The following is a 13,450-nucleotide window of genomic DNA, read 5'->3' as shown; positions in this document are numbered from 1 at the left end:
ATTCTCATAACACTTTCTGTGTGCCTTCCAATTAAAGATGCCTTCCCATTCACATTTTTGTGACAAACCACTGTAAAAACGTAAGTAAATAACTCACTACACTTTAACTGAACGTTAGCTTTGAAAATAAAACAATAAAAATATGTATCAAGCCTATATTTGCTAAACGAAAAAAGAAATTGAAAAATGCTTTTCGCCGCGGTTCTGTATCATGGCGGCAAGAGTCGACGCAGGTCACGTAACCAGCACAGCCATAGATATCATCAAGAGCATATAAAGAAGGAGAGCGTACAACGGTGAAATGCTGAAACCATGTTGCAGTATTAGTCGAATTAATAAACTTTCCTCGTGTTATTTTGACGATTCTTTGCAGGATTATTGATCAGCTGTCCTATCTTGTTCATATAAAACAAACTGCTTGTCCCTACGATGCTCCTACGCTGAGATAATGAGCGGTGAAAATCTGTTTTTTTTTGCCAAAATCCGAATCAGATGACTAGGAACTGCGACCCTCTCTCGTGTGGGCGGAGTGTACGGCCCACACTGTGGCCAGTGTGTTGCTTCCGGTCGCAGCTGTGTAGCGCCATGGTGGCGCTGACTCACGTCATACTACCAGAGTTTACTATACATCCAGCGTGAGGTGGGCGTGAGGTGGGCACAGGTGGGGGTCATCACTATGGCAATAAATAACAGACGTCGTTCATTCCATTTGTCAATCATTGACGGAAACACGCGAGGTTTCCCGAAGTTATAACACTTCGAGAGTCGGTCACAGTAACTGACTAACGTCTAGTCGGTGTTTGGCGAAAATACCAGATTTTTACCGCTCATTATCTCAGCGTAGGGGCATCGTAGGGACATGCGGTTGGTTTTATATGAACAAGGTAGGACAGCTGATCAATAATACTGCAAGGAATCGTCAAAATAAAACGGGGACAGTTTATTAATTCGACTAATACTGCAACATAGTTTCAGCATATTACCGTTGTACGCTCTCCTTCTTTATATGCTCTTGATATCATCAAGAGCCGGTGAGCGTATTAAGAATTCGCTCACCATTCTTAATACGCTCTTGATATCATATAACACTCATAAATACGTATGAGCACATGCAGCCTTCATGACCTTCAGCGCTTGGCAACACTGCATGGCAACAAGAGACGCGTCACAACATCGCCGCAAATCGGCAAAAGTAAATGCTGTTTGAAACATTCGACCCGACACTTTCACTTTGTAGTCTAAAAGCTTCGAATGAACGTATTCCTGAGCATTTTTTAGCTATGACACATATATAGGCAAGTACAAACGTGCCATGTTAAAATAATTCATTTTTGCCTGATTTTATGTTGCTGCTTGAAATTTCTTGGGAAGGCACCTTTAAAGTGTGTATTGCGAGATTTTTGCTCAGAAAAACTAAATATAGCTGAATATAGTCTCACCTGACAGCGAAAATATCACTGATTACACCAAGATTAAAAATACTAAGATTTTATGCAGTTATAGCATAGAAAATTGGATATGAACACATCGTAACAGCAATGCATTTTATCGTGTCACGACAATGCCTAATGGCAGAATTGGTAAACTTTTATTTGTGTCGGTGATGAATTGAAAACAAGTGCGTGCCTGTACTGTGGGTATGGAAGATAAGCGGTGGCGCCAGAAGCTAATCCATACTTCCTGTTAGTTCAAGATGACAGAAAACGAATGTTTACAAAAACGATTAGTTCGAAACTGGCAGTTTCCGGTGAATACGAAGGTTCTAAGACATTTTATTGTTACTCTAGACAATTGCTGTTACTCAAGCAATAACGGTAGGTATCATGAAAGTGGGGAAAACACTGGAAAATTCTCGCAATACACACTTTAATTTGTGCATAGTAGCATTAAAAAATATTCAAGAAAAACAAAGAAAAGTATTCAAAGCATGTGGGATGTATGCATTTTGCATATTTATTGTAATATCAAATTGAATGTAAATTTACTAGTTGGTAATGTTTTTTTGTATAAAAGTAAGTTAGACCATTTTTTATATATTTGTAAACATAAGTAATCATCAATATAATATCATTAATCTCTTTCCAGACCTCTCGTTCATGTTTGTTGCATTGTATAACAAGTTCTGGGGGCTTAGTACCTAGTTTGTGTTATCAACCACTTAGTTCACCGGACTTCTGAGGAGTTGAGACCCAAATTTTACAGTATATTGTACAACATTGTAGATATGTCTCTGAGTAGAGAGCTGAACTTGCTCAAGGTGAAATATACAGACTGACCAACTACTATTCATGCAGGATGACAGTGAGGAAGATGACATCACAGTTCTTAGTTCAAATGCAGCAGCGTACAAGATGGTTTTCGTTGTCAACACAGCCCTCAACATGGGTGTTGGAAAAGTAAGCTGCATTGTGCTTTGATGTTTAAACACAGGGTTAATTTAAGTAATTTCTTAATTTCTAAATTACTGTCTGATAAATCTCTACCAGGCATTACGTTGTAAGTTGTATTTGAAGTAATCAATTAGGATTATTTCCTAAGTATTTAATGATTTTAACTTGATTTATCTTTTAATATTTTTGTAGATAGCAGCCCAAGTAGCACACGGCGCATTAGGTTTATATAGAGAGCTTCTTGAACAGCAGGATCAATTTGGAGAGATGCTCCTTATGTGGGAAGAGACTGGGTAACCTATCACACCACCTAGTGTAGAGCAAATAAGTTGATGCCTTGCTATCTAGATTTATTTAATACTATACTAAGAAAAGCCTTTTCACTGTGACCATTAGCGAACATAAACAGCTTTTCTTGAGTAACTTCAAAGTTGGCAAGCATGTTTACGAATTTGGAACTGGGTTGTAAAGTCAGGTTACTGTGTAAACATTGTAGTTGTGTTATATGCCTATCGAAATCACCTGATCGGTTTTTATAATTGGATGATTTTTACTGTAATTATAAACATTTTTATAAAAGAACTGAGTTCTAGTCGAAAGGTATATAATAAAATGAAAAGCGTTTAACATCCATACATCTTATCAGTAGCGTATAATGACAAATGTTTGTCATGACAAGTATTTGTCATTATACGCTCCTGATCTTATTAATATGCCTGGGCTAGTCGTATAAACTTTGGAAATGTATTGGCATTTTCAAAAGCCACGAGTTGACATTGACGTAAGCCATCTCTTATGTTTGTTTCTTGATGGATGCACAACTATGTTGAGATGCAAAGATTAGGCAGTGCTTTACTGGAAATAATTGATTTGTGGCACGATTGTAAAAATTTTTTAAAGTATACAATGTACATGCCTTTATGTATAGTTTATAGCAATTGGATGTTTCGTAATATACCTGCTGTGCTTTCCAACCTTTTGCAGAGGTACAAAGATAGTTTTGAGAGGGGAAGGTGGAGAGAGAGAGTTGAAGGAGCTGAGAGACAAAGCATTATCAAGCCATCTTCCTTCTTACATTGTGCGAGATGCAGGCAAAACACAGGTGAGCTATGAGAGCTCCAGTGCTCACTGTGTGTAGTAGATTGGTTCATAGATGCTTTCTGACTACAAATTTGAAATAATTACCTCCGCACCAAGGGGTTGGCAGGAGGTTATGTTTTCACCGGCGTGCGTTTGTGGGTTTCTTTGTGTACAGCCTAACTGAAAAAGTTATATCTCATTTTCATTTCAAGGAAATTAAATGCATGCATAATTAAGTAATTCTTGAAGCAAAGAATGATCCAAAATCTCCATTTTTTAGCTCATCCTGACATAGTCAGATGCAGCTTGTGAGAATCGCATGGTCGTCCGTGCGAGCGTCCGTCCCGTGCGTCCGTCAACAGTTTGCACAAATCCTTTAACCGCCATCGACGTAACGGTCACGATAATTCGGGACGTTGGGGGAATCGTCAAAACGAGTTGGGATGTTCGAAGCTGGCGGGGTCAAAGGTCAAATGGTCAATGAGGGTAGTAAAAGAAGGGGGAACATTCCCATCTAACTTAAGGTATAGGGAGGAAATGCAGAATTGCGCACACAACTATAAACGGACTCACCTAGGCTCGTCATAGTCGGTGTATAAGCATCATGGTTAGGAAAAGCCATCACTACGGCCGAAATTGGAGTCACGAGTCAAAGGCCAATGGGGCACCAGCGAAAGATTTTAGACATTTCTTGAGACATGGTCTGACGGAGCGATTGAAAAACCATTTTGTTTCAGCGGGTGACCTAGCACTTCATTATGGCTTTATTGAGGACCATCGAACTGTACTTTCTGCTGACACTGCGAAGAGTAAGTGCTCGGATTAACCTTTTGACCCTCCAAGGAGGAGGCGTTATAAACATGATGTGACTGGTTAACAAGGACTGAACTGCTTTTGCCCATTGGATGGATGTGAGGCCTACAGTTGCACAGTTCTGCAATTGCATAAGGCAAATATGTTTGTTGGAAACACAGCGTTTACCTCGTAAAATCATATATTTTCTAAGGCAAGTCTGTATTACGCAACCTGAGATAGCACCCCATGTAAATAGCAGACTGTAATCGAACCCTGATGCTCGTGTGTGTAGGCCAAAAATCAATGGCGCGGCCAGCCCCAATTAACCGCATGCATGGGGTAACTGCACTATTCTACTATCAATAATTATTGCCTGGCAACCTGCACTATGCAGCCTTTTTTTAGTGATGGTGTTAACTCACTAGCTTGAGGCGCAAAGTTCTCACCTGCTGAATTAGTACCTTGGATTTCAGCAACCTGCTTTTGCTATTAGAGCCCGCTTCCCCCCGCTCCCCTCCCCCCTCTCCTCCCTCAAACCATCGCCACTACGTCTCGCGCTCGAGCGCATATTCATGATAACATTTAATATAGCGAAGCATTAAGTTACACAGCTGTATCTTTATTACTGTACTACCGGATAGCAAAGCCTAAGGTATCATGATTTTAGATCTGTATTAGTAGTATGCCTAGATATCATGCTCTGAGCGGAACGCAGGTGATGGGAGGGTGCTCTCAATTCGTTTCGCCAAGTGAGTTTAGGCATCAGAACAACCTGCCGTCAGGTGAGCGCTGTCACTCTGCGGCACTTGTTGGTATCATGTGTTGGTGATGTTTAAAAAAAGAAGAAAATTACAGCTGTGGTAAACATGAATAGCTTAGTTCGATCCAGTGTGGATGTCAAGTGACATACGAGTCAGTGAGTCAGACAGATCAAAGTTTTTATCTAAAATAGTGACCATTTGTTTTCATAACTTGATTTGAAGGTGCATGCAGTGGTACTACTTCCTCTGCTATACAAAGATCAGTTTGACTTGATGGAGGACTGAGCTGTGATTTATTCATCATTGCAAAACACCAGCAAAAATATTTTTGACTTGTAACTGTTATAGGATATTTATTTCATAGAGTATTAATAATTTTGTACTAATAATACATCTATTTGACATTTGCAGGGCACTTATAAAAACAAATAAATCATTCTGTTTGATCTAGCAGTGGACTGGGTTTTCAAAGCATCAAGATGATGATCAGGTAGTATGCGCGTGTACATGGTTAATATGTAAATTTACAGTAGTACTAGTAGTACATATAAACTAAATAAATATTATAACGATTAGAATTGAGGGGTTTAATTAAACTGCATGTGTGGTCTAATCAATGCACTGAGCAAAAGTATGTGGTAATACATCTTTTTATGACATCAGAATAGTATATTGCCAAAAGTAACTGCTGCCATAGTAAGCATTAAAAAAACTATTCAAGAAAAACAAGAAAAGTATTCAAAGCATGTGGATGTATGCCATTTTGCACTATTTATTGTAATATCAAGATGCACATGTAAATTTACTAGTTGTAATGTTTTTTTTGTATAAAAGTAAGTTAGACCATTTTTTTATATTTGTAGAACATAAGTAATCATCAATAAATATATATTACATCTCTTTGCCAGACCTGTTCCGTTCATCGCTTGGTTGCAATTGTATAAAGCAAGGTCTGGGGCTTAGTACCATAGTTTGTGTTATCAACCACTTAGTTCACGCCGGAACTATCTGAGGAGTTTGAGACCCCAATTTTACAGTCATATTGTACAACATTGTAGTATATGTCTCTGAGTAAGGCTGAACGTTGCTCAACGGTTGAAATATACAGACTCGACCGAACTACCTATTCTCATGGCAGGATGACCAGTGCAGGAAGATGACATCACAGTTCTTGAGTTCAAATCGGCAGCCAGCGTACAAGTGCGTGTTTCGTTGTCAACACAGCCCTCAACATGGGTGCTTGGAAAAGTAAACGCTGCGCATTGGCTTTGATGTTTTAAACCTCAGCAGGGTAATTTAAGGTATATTTCTTACTTTCATACAATTACTCGTCTGATCAAATTCCTCTAAACCAGGCAGTTTACGTGGGTTAGTGTGTAATTTGAAGTAATCAAAATTAGGATTATTCCCTAAAGTATCCTAGATGATTTTAAACTTGCATTTATCTTTAATATTTTAGTAGGATAGCAGCCCAAGTAGCCACACGGCAGCATTAGGTTATATAGAGAGCTCTTGACAGCAGAGGATGCAACTTGGAGAAGATGCTACCTTATGTGGGGAGAACGACTGGTAACGCTATTCACAACCACCTAGTGAGAGCAACAATAAGTTGATGCCTTGGCTATCTAAGATTTATAACTACTATACCTAAGAAAAGCGCTTTTCACTGTGACCGATTAGCGAACATAAACAGCTTTTCTTCGAGTAACTTTCAAAGTTGGCAAGCATGTTTTACCATTTGGAAGCTGGGTTGTAAAGTCAGGTACTGTGTAAACATTGTCAGTTCTGTTATATCCTAAACTCGAAATCAGCCTGATCGGTTTTATATATTGGATGATTTTTAGGCTCATCTGGACATAGGTCCAGATGCGCTTGATAGAATCGCTTGATCGCACGTGGCTCCGGCTCCGTACGCCGGCAGGCGTCACGCGCCGCCGTCAACAGTTGGGCACAAAATCTAACCGCCGCTCAGACGTACGGTCAACGATATCCGGAATGTGGGGGGGTATTCCCGAAACGAGTTGGGGATGTCGAAGCTGGGTACAAAAGGTCAAAGTCAAGGGTTGTAAACACGAAGGGGAACATTCACTCATTTAACTAAGGTATAGGGCAGGAAATGCAGATACTGCGGCACAAATCTAAAACGGCTCGACCCTAGGCTCCGTGATAGTCGGTGTGTATAGGCCATCATGGTAGGAAAAGCCATCACTGTGCCGAAGATTGGAGGTCACAGGTCAAAAGGTCAGTGGCACAGGCGCAGATTTTAAATTTTCTGAGGATGGTCTGACGGAGCGATTGAAAAAGCTTTTTTGTTTCAGCGCGGTGACCTGAGGGCACTGTTTTATGGCTTTAATTGAAAGGACCATGAAATGTCGCCTTCTGCTGACAGATGCAAAGAGTAAGTGTCGGCATAACCTTTTTGACGCCTTCAAGAGGAGGGGTTAAACCTTGGATTGTTTGACTGTCCTGTTAGAAAGAATTTGAACTGCCGGGTTTGCTAGTAAAATCTATACAATGCCTGGATGTATGAGGCTACAATGTCCAACGTGAACATTTCAAAAGCTAAATTTGGTTAAAGAAGGTGTATGTTCCTAAATCGTAATAATTCCTATGTCATTCCTGTAACTGCTCAGTATGTTTACCATGTAACTTATGCCACTCACGCCAGTGGCTGCTGCCAGTGCATCGTGTTGGTGCAGTTTTTTGTCCTGCCGTTATATGGGTTAGGCAGTGCGCAGCCTTCTATTGCAATTGGCAGCCTGTAGGCTTGCGTAGGTAAATGGACGAGTGCTTACCTATTCTGTCTTGCAAATAGTTTTGGCTACTCACGTAATGATGGGAGCTTCCATCTTTTAATCTGCAAGACACTTAAATCTACCGCGCCATCTCGTGGCAACTTCATAACTGATCCCTAACGAACATGTCTCTTTGAGAAGGTTCCTGATACGCGATCCCTGTGCATTCCACTGTTTCGGCGTGTAAATTGTGAACACATTTGGGAACTAGCAGGGTTTACTAGAATCCCACACTCCAGACCACAGAGTCACGCGCAGTAGACGTTAGAATGAGCGCTGTCGCTCTGGCGGCAACTTGTTAACGTGTAATTATAAACATTTTATAAAAGAACTGCAGTTCTAGTCGAAAGTATAATAATAAAATCAAAAGCGTTTTAAGCATCCATAATATCTTAATCAAAGGAGGCGTATAAATGAACAAATATTCTGTCATCGACAAGTAAATTGTGTCATTATACGCTCCTGATCTTATTAATATGGGCCTTGGGCTAGTCGTATAAACGTTTGGAAATGTCATGGCATTTTCAAAAGCCAAAGCGAGTTGACATTGACGTAAGCCATCCTCTATGTTTGTTTCTGATGGTTGGCAAACTATGTTGAGAGCAAAGATTAGGCAGTGCTTTAACTGGAAATAATTGATTTGTGGCACGATTGTAAAAATTTTTTTAAAGCTATATGCAATGTACATTTATGTATATGTATTATGGCACATTGGATGTTTCGTAATATACCTGCTGTGCTTTCCAACCTTTTGCAGAGGTACGAAGATAAGTTTGAGAGGGGAAGTGGAGAGAGAGAGTTGAAGGAGCGAGAGAACAAAAGATATGCAAAGCATCTTCCTTCTTACATTGTGGTGCGCAGATGCAGGCGCAAAACCAGGTGAGCTATGAGATGCTCTCAGTGCTCACTGTTGTGTAGAGATTGGTTCATAGATGCTTTCTGACCATACAAATTTGAATAATTACCTCCGCCAAGGGTTTGGCAGGAGTTATGCTTTTGCACAGCGCGTGCGTTTGTGGTTTCTTTGTGTACAGCCTAACTGAAAAAGTTATGGACGGATTTGTGATAAACAATTTTCAGGATAGGTCAGAAATGGGCTAACTAGAACTCTGATTAGTTTTGGCTGGTAAATCCAGATCCAATTATAAATTAATTTAATTTAATTAAATAACATTACAGCGATAGGTCAGAATAGAAGGGGTACTTAGAATTGATTACATATTGGTGAGTGAATCGGATTCAACTTCAATTAATAAAATACTTCATGGATACGTCAGAAATCGGCGTAACTTACATCTGATTACATTTTGGTCGTCATCCGGATTCAATTATATTATTTAGTTAATTAATAAAATCTTTCACAAGTGACAAGAATTGAGCTGCCTTGGTGGAGGTCTGTGCTCTCCGAGTGCTCTAGTTCTTTATTTAATATGGGTGAAGTTTTATTACAGTTTTCAACATGAATAATGTACAGTACTGTTTTTAGCTCAGCTGACGAAGTCAGATGCAGCTTGTAGAATCGCATGATTGTTCGTGCCGTCCAGGCGCTACCGTGCGTCCGTCAACAGTTGGGCACAAAATCTTAACCGCTCCGACGTACGGTCTTGATATTCGGCGACGTGGGGGGGGGGGGATACGCGAAAAGGCATTTGGATGTCGAATTTTGGGCAAGGGTTAAAGAGTCAAGATGTGGTCAAATGGAGGGGGAATATTATCCGCCTTAACTTAAAGGATCGCTTACCTCTAGGTTTCTAGGCTTATTTTCATGCTAATGTCTAGGTTAAACAGTTACGGCCTACCATAAAAAAGTTTCATGGTTCAAATCACCACATTACAAATATTATTCACAAAAATGCGTTTATAAACTAACGACTACAGTTTGATTACAAACGACGAGGTGGCCGCAACTCAAGGCGCACGATCTGATAAGTTGCGCAACCGAACCACTCTTCCGCAAGGCTCACAGACCGGGCGGGGTGTTTCTATTTTATTAATTTAAAAGCAAAGTAATTGAATATTTTATAAACGACATATAGTTTTTCAGTTATATTATGGATAAATTTGTCCTAAAAATGAACATTGTTCGACTTAAATAGCATTTAGGCGTTCTATAAAATAATTGCACGCTTTGGGATTAGCCCTCTGGTCTGTAACGTGGCACAAATAAATTGGGAAATGCGCAACTTTTTCAGGCGGCTAGACACGGTTGCGGGTGTCCATGGCGCCATTCTAACATTCTCGTAGCGCTTGAGATGGTGTAATTAATTATACTCAATTAAATTAGTTATCTGGTAACAAAATACGCTAGTGGGTCTAAACGATTTGTTATACTCAGTAAGGTACAGTTGTAAATGCAGTAAAATCCTAGAGTCTACTATCCACAAGGAGGAGAATAACGGAATTATCGGCACAAATCTCAACGGCTTGCAAACCTAACGCTCTTAATATCCGATGTATACGGTGTGTGGGAGGAAACCTATTCACCAGCAGCGAAATTTGGAGGTCACAGGGTCAAGGGGACAGTGGGGGAAAGGTCAGATATCAGACATTTTTCTGAGGAGCATGGTTCTAACCGACCGAGTGCAAAACTTTTTGTTTCGGCGCTGACCTAGACCGTTTTTATCACCTATTGAAAGGACGGTCATGAAATCTACATTTCCGCTGACGAGGTCGAAGAGTAGGTCTGATAACGGCTTTTGATATACGCTGCAAGAGGAGGAACATCGGATTTATTGATTGCTTAACAAAGGAACTGGAATTGCTTTTGAGCTATAGAGCCCCCTCCACCACGCTCCCACGCCCACCCTCCCCCTTCTCCCTCACACCTTCCCACCACCACCACTTACGCTTCGTCGCTCCGACGGCAATATCCATGGATAACATGATAATAATGGCGACAGTCATTAAACGTTACACAAGCTGTATCTTTATTATCAGTACCTACCAGTAGGTGTAGAGCAAAGCGTATCATAGATTTTAGATCTGTATTAGTAGAGTATCCTAGATATATGGCTCTGAGCGCGAACGGCGGTGGCAGGAGGGCGCACTTGATTCGTGCTAGTGAGTTTATCTAGAAGAATACTACCGCGGCATAGTAAACACGTCAGTTTGAGCGGCTGTCGCTCTGCGCACATTGTTGTTTGAATTTTACGTTGTAAACCATGAGCTGATATCCTTTATTGGTGTAGGAAGTCTGGACAACACGGAGCGTAAATTAAGATGTTTGCAATTTCTTTTTTCTTCTTTTTTTAGATTGCAGCACGGTTTAACAATCAGTACTGCGAATGATACGGGAACAGTTTCCGACGTAAAGTATCAAAGTTACGCCAACTTGCGTTGGTGTAGGCACGTGTCGCAATATGAAAATATCGACCAAAAGAAAATTTACAAGGGAATTCTATATTGTTGGCTCGTTTATGCCAAGGTGGGTGTGACTACATTGCTTTAAAGGTAATCGTTAGTATTTTCACAACCTGATTATAATACACCTGTCCAGCCAGTTCTATTGTGCATTTGGCACAGCTATTCTTTAATTGGCAACCGAGGAGCATTACAATTGTAATTCATGGTGCGTGAACCCTTTCCATGCCCCTGATATGTCCACTTTGCCTTGACCCCTTGTGTCATAAGCTTTTAGATAGCAAAAAGAGTTCAACTCTGAACAGGCTCAATTCTCATAACACTTTCTGTGTGCCTTCCAATTAAAAAAGATGCCTTCCCATTCACATTTGTGACAAACCACCAGTCGGTCAAAAAAACGAAGTAAAGTAACATAACTCACTCAACACTTTAAGCTGACGTTAGGCTTGAAAATAAAACAAATAAATAATATGTATCAAGCGCTATATTTTTGCTAAACGAAAAAAGAAATTGAAAAAGCTTTGTCGCCGCGGTTATCTGTATCCAATTGTCGCAAGAGTCGAGGCAGGTCACCGAACCCAGCACAGCCCTATAGATATCATCCAAACAGCATATAAAGAGAAGAAAGACGTACACGGTCATAATGCTGAATACCGATGTTCGGCAAGATTATTAGTCAGAAAATTAATAACTTTCCCGGATTTATTATGAACGATTCTTATTCGGCAGTTTTATTCGATCAGGCTTGTCCTATGCTTGTTCATAATAAAACAAACTGCTTTGTCCATACGTAGATACAATAATGGCGGAGGAAATGCCCAGACGTTGAATCACTCGGGCAGTTTGCTGGTGTATTTTCACGAGACTAGATACTTCAAGAACTTGGAGGTTTATTCTCGAACACGAACCTTTCTCCGCTATCTGGGACACTTACTATGTGACCGCAATAGATCATGTATTAAACTAATATACGCACCTCGTTACAAAAATTCGAAGTGAACGAGCGACGAATTTACTGAGGCGCCATTACTGTTGAACCTGTGACGTCGCATTTCTCCGCAATGTCGCATAGCGATCGGCACAAACGCACGCGCCTCCGGATCGTCCGTGAATACGGCTTGCTATCAAGAACCGAAGTCAGCGTCCACAGTCATACAGAAATGCGCGCCTCCAGTAAATCGCCGCTCGTCACTTCGAATATTTGTAACAGGGTTTATTAGTTTAATACAGATCTGATTGCGAGTACAGTAGTAAGTTCCCAGATAGCGAGAAAGGTTCGTGTTGGAGAATTAAAACGCCAGTTTGGAAGTGTATAGTCGCTCTGAAAATACCACAGCAAACCTGCACGAAGTGATTCACCTTCGGGCATTCTCCGCACAAAAGTATAAAGCCTCGCGTTGTAACCCCCTATCCTACTTGGGTTTTGGTTACATTAATTGATATCTAGTCCGCTACTGGATGCTCCTTACGGCTGAGATACATGAGCCGCTGAAAATCCTGTTTTTATTTTTGTTGCCAAAATCCGAATCAGATGAACTAGAATTTGCGACCCTCCTCTCGGTGTGGGCGGAGTTGTACGGCCCACACTGTGGCCAGTGTGTTTTGCTTCCGGTCGCAGCGTGTGTAGACGGCCATGGTGGCGCTGGCACTCACGTCATACTACCAGAGTTTACTATACATCCAGCGTGAGGTGGGCCGTGAGGTGAGGGTCATCAAGCGTTATGGCAAGTAAATAACAGACGTCAATTATTCATTTGTTCAATCATGTGATCGGAAACACCGCGAGCGTTTCCCCGAAAAGCTTCTAACACTTCGACGAGTCCGGTCAACCAGTAACTGACTAACGTCCTAGTCGGTGTTTGGCGAAAAATACCCAGTTCTTCACCGCCCCTCATGTATCTCCGCGGTAAGCGGCACCTCGGTAGGGACACTGCACGCCCGCCGCCGGCTTGTCTTTATATCGCCGAAACACAGGTACGGACACGCCTGATGCAATATCACTACAAAGGAATCGTCCAAAAACTAAACCTTTGGACCCACGTCTATAATCTCGCCACCTCCAATACCTCCGCACACTACGTCCTTCAGCCATATTACCCGTGACCGCCTCCTCCACCTTCTCTTATCATTGGCTCTTCGATATCATCAAGAGCCCGGCTCGCAGACCGCTATCCAAACGAATTCGCCATCCACCATCTCCTTCAATCCACGCCCCTCTCTGATACATCACTCCATTAACACCTCATCAAATACCGTATCGAGCACACGG

The 13,450-nt window shown here is 41.1% G+C and overlaps 1 protein-coding gene across 1 annotated transcript in view; it reads left to right on the top strand.

Moving 5' to 3' along the window:
- LOC106816775 (probable peptidyl-tRNA hydrolase 2) overlaps positions 1-11,136 on the top strand; it is a gene marked incomplete in the record, with an annotated part of 11,698 nt that extends 562 nt beyond the window's left edge. Inside the window, 4 exon segments of the mRNA XM_014821400.1 lie at positions 2,295-2,396; positions 2,583-2,683; positions 3,375-3,492; positions 11,074-11,136. Of these exon segments, the coding sequence (XP_014676886.1) occupies positions 2,295-2,396; positions 2,583-2,683; positions 3,375-3,492; positions 11,074-11,109 (357 nt within the window).
- Positions 11,137-13,450: the final 2,314 nt, after the last annotated feature.

Source organism: Priapulus caudatus, unplaced genomic scaffold (genome assembly GCF_000485595.1).
Source record: "Priapulus caudatus unplaced genomic scaffold, Priapulus_caudatus-5.0.1 Scaffold33, whole genome shotgun sequence".
NCBI lineage: Eukaryota > Metazoa > Priapulida > Priapulimorpha > Priapulimorphida > Priapulidae > Priapulus > Priapulus caudatus.
The sequence above is the reverse complement of the archived record's forward strand: the minus strand, read 5'-3'. Positions and strand labels throughout refer to the sequence as shown.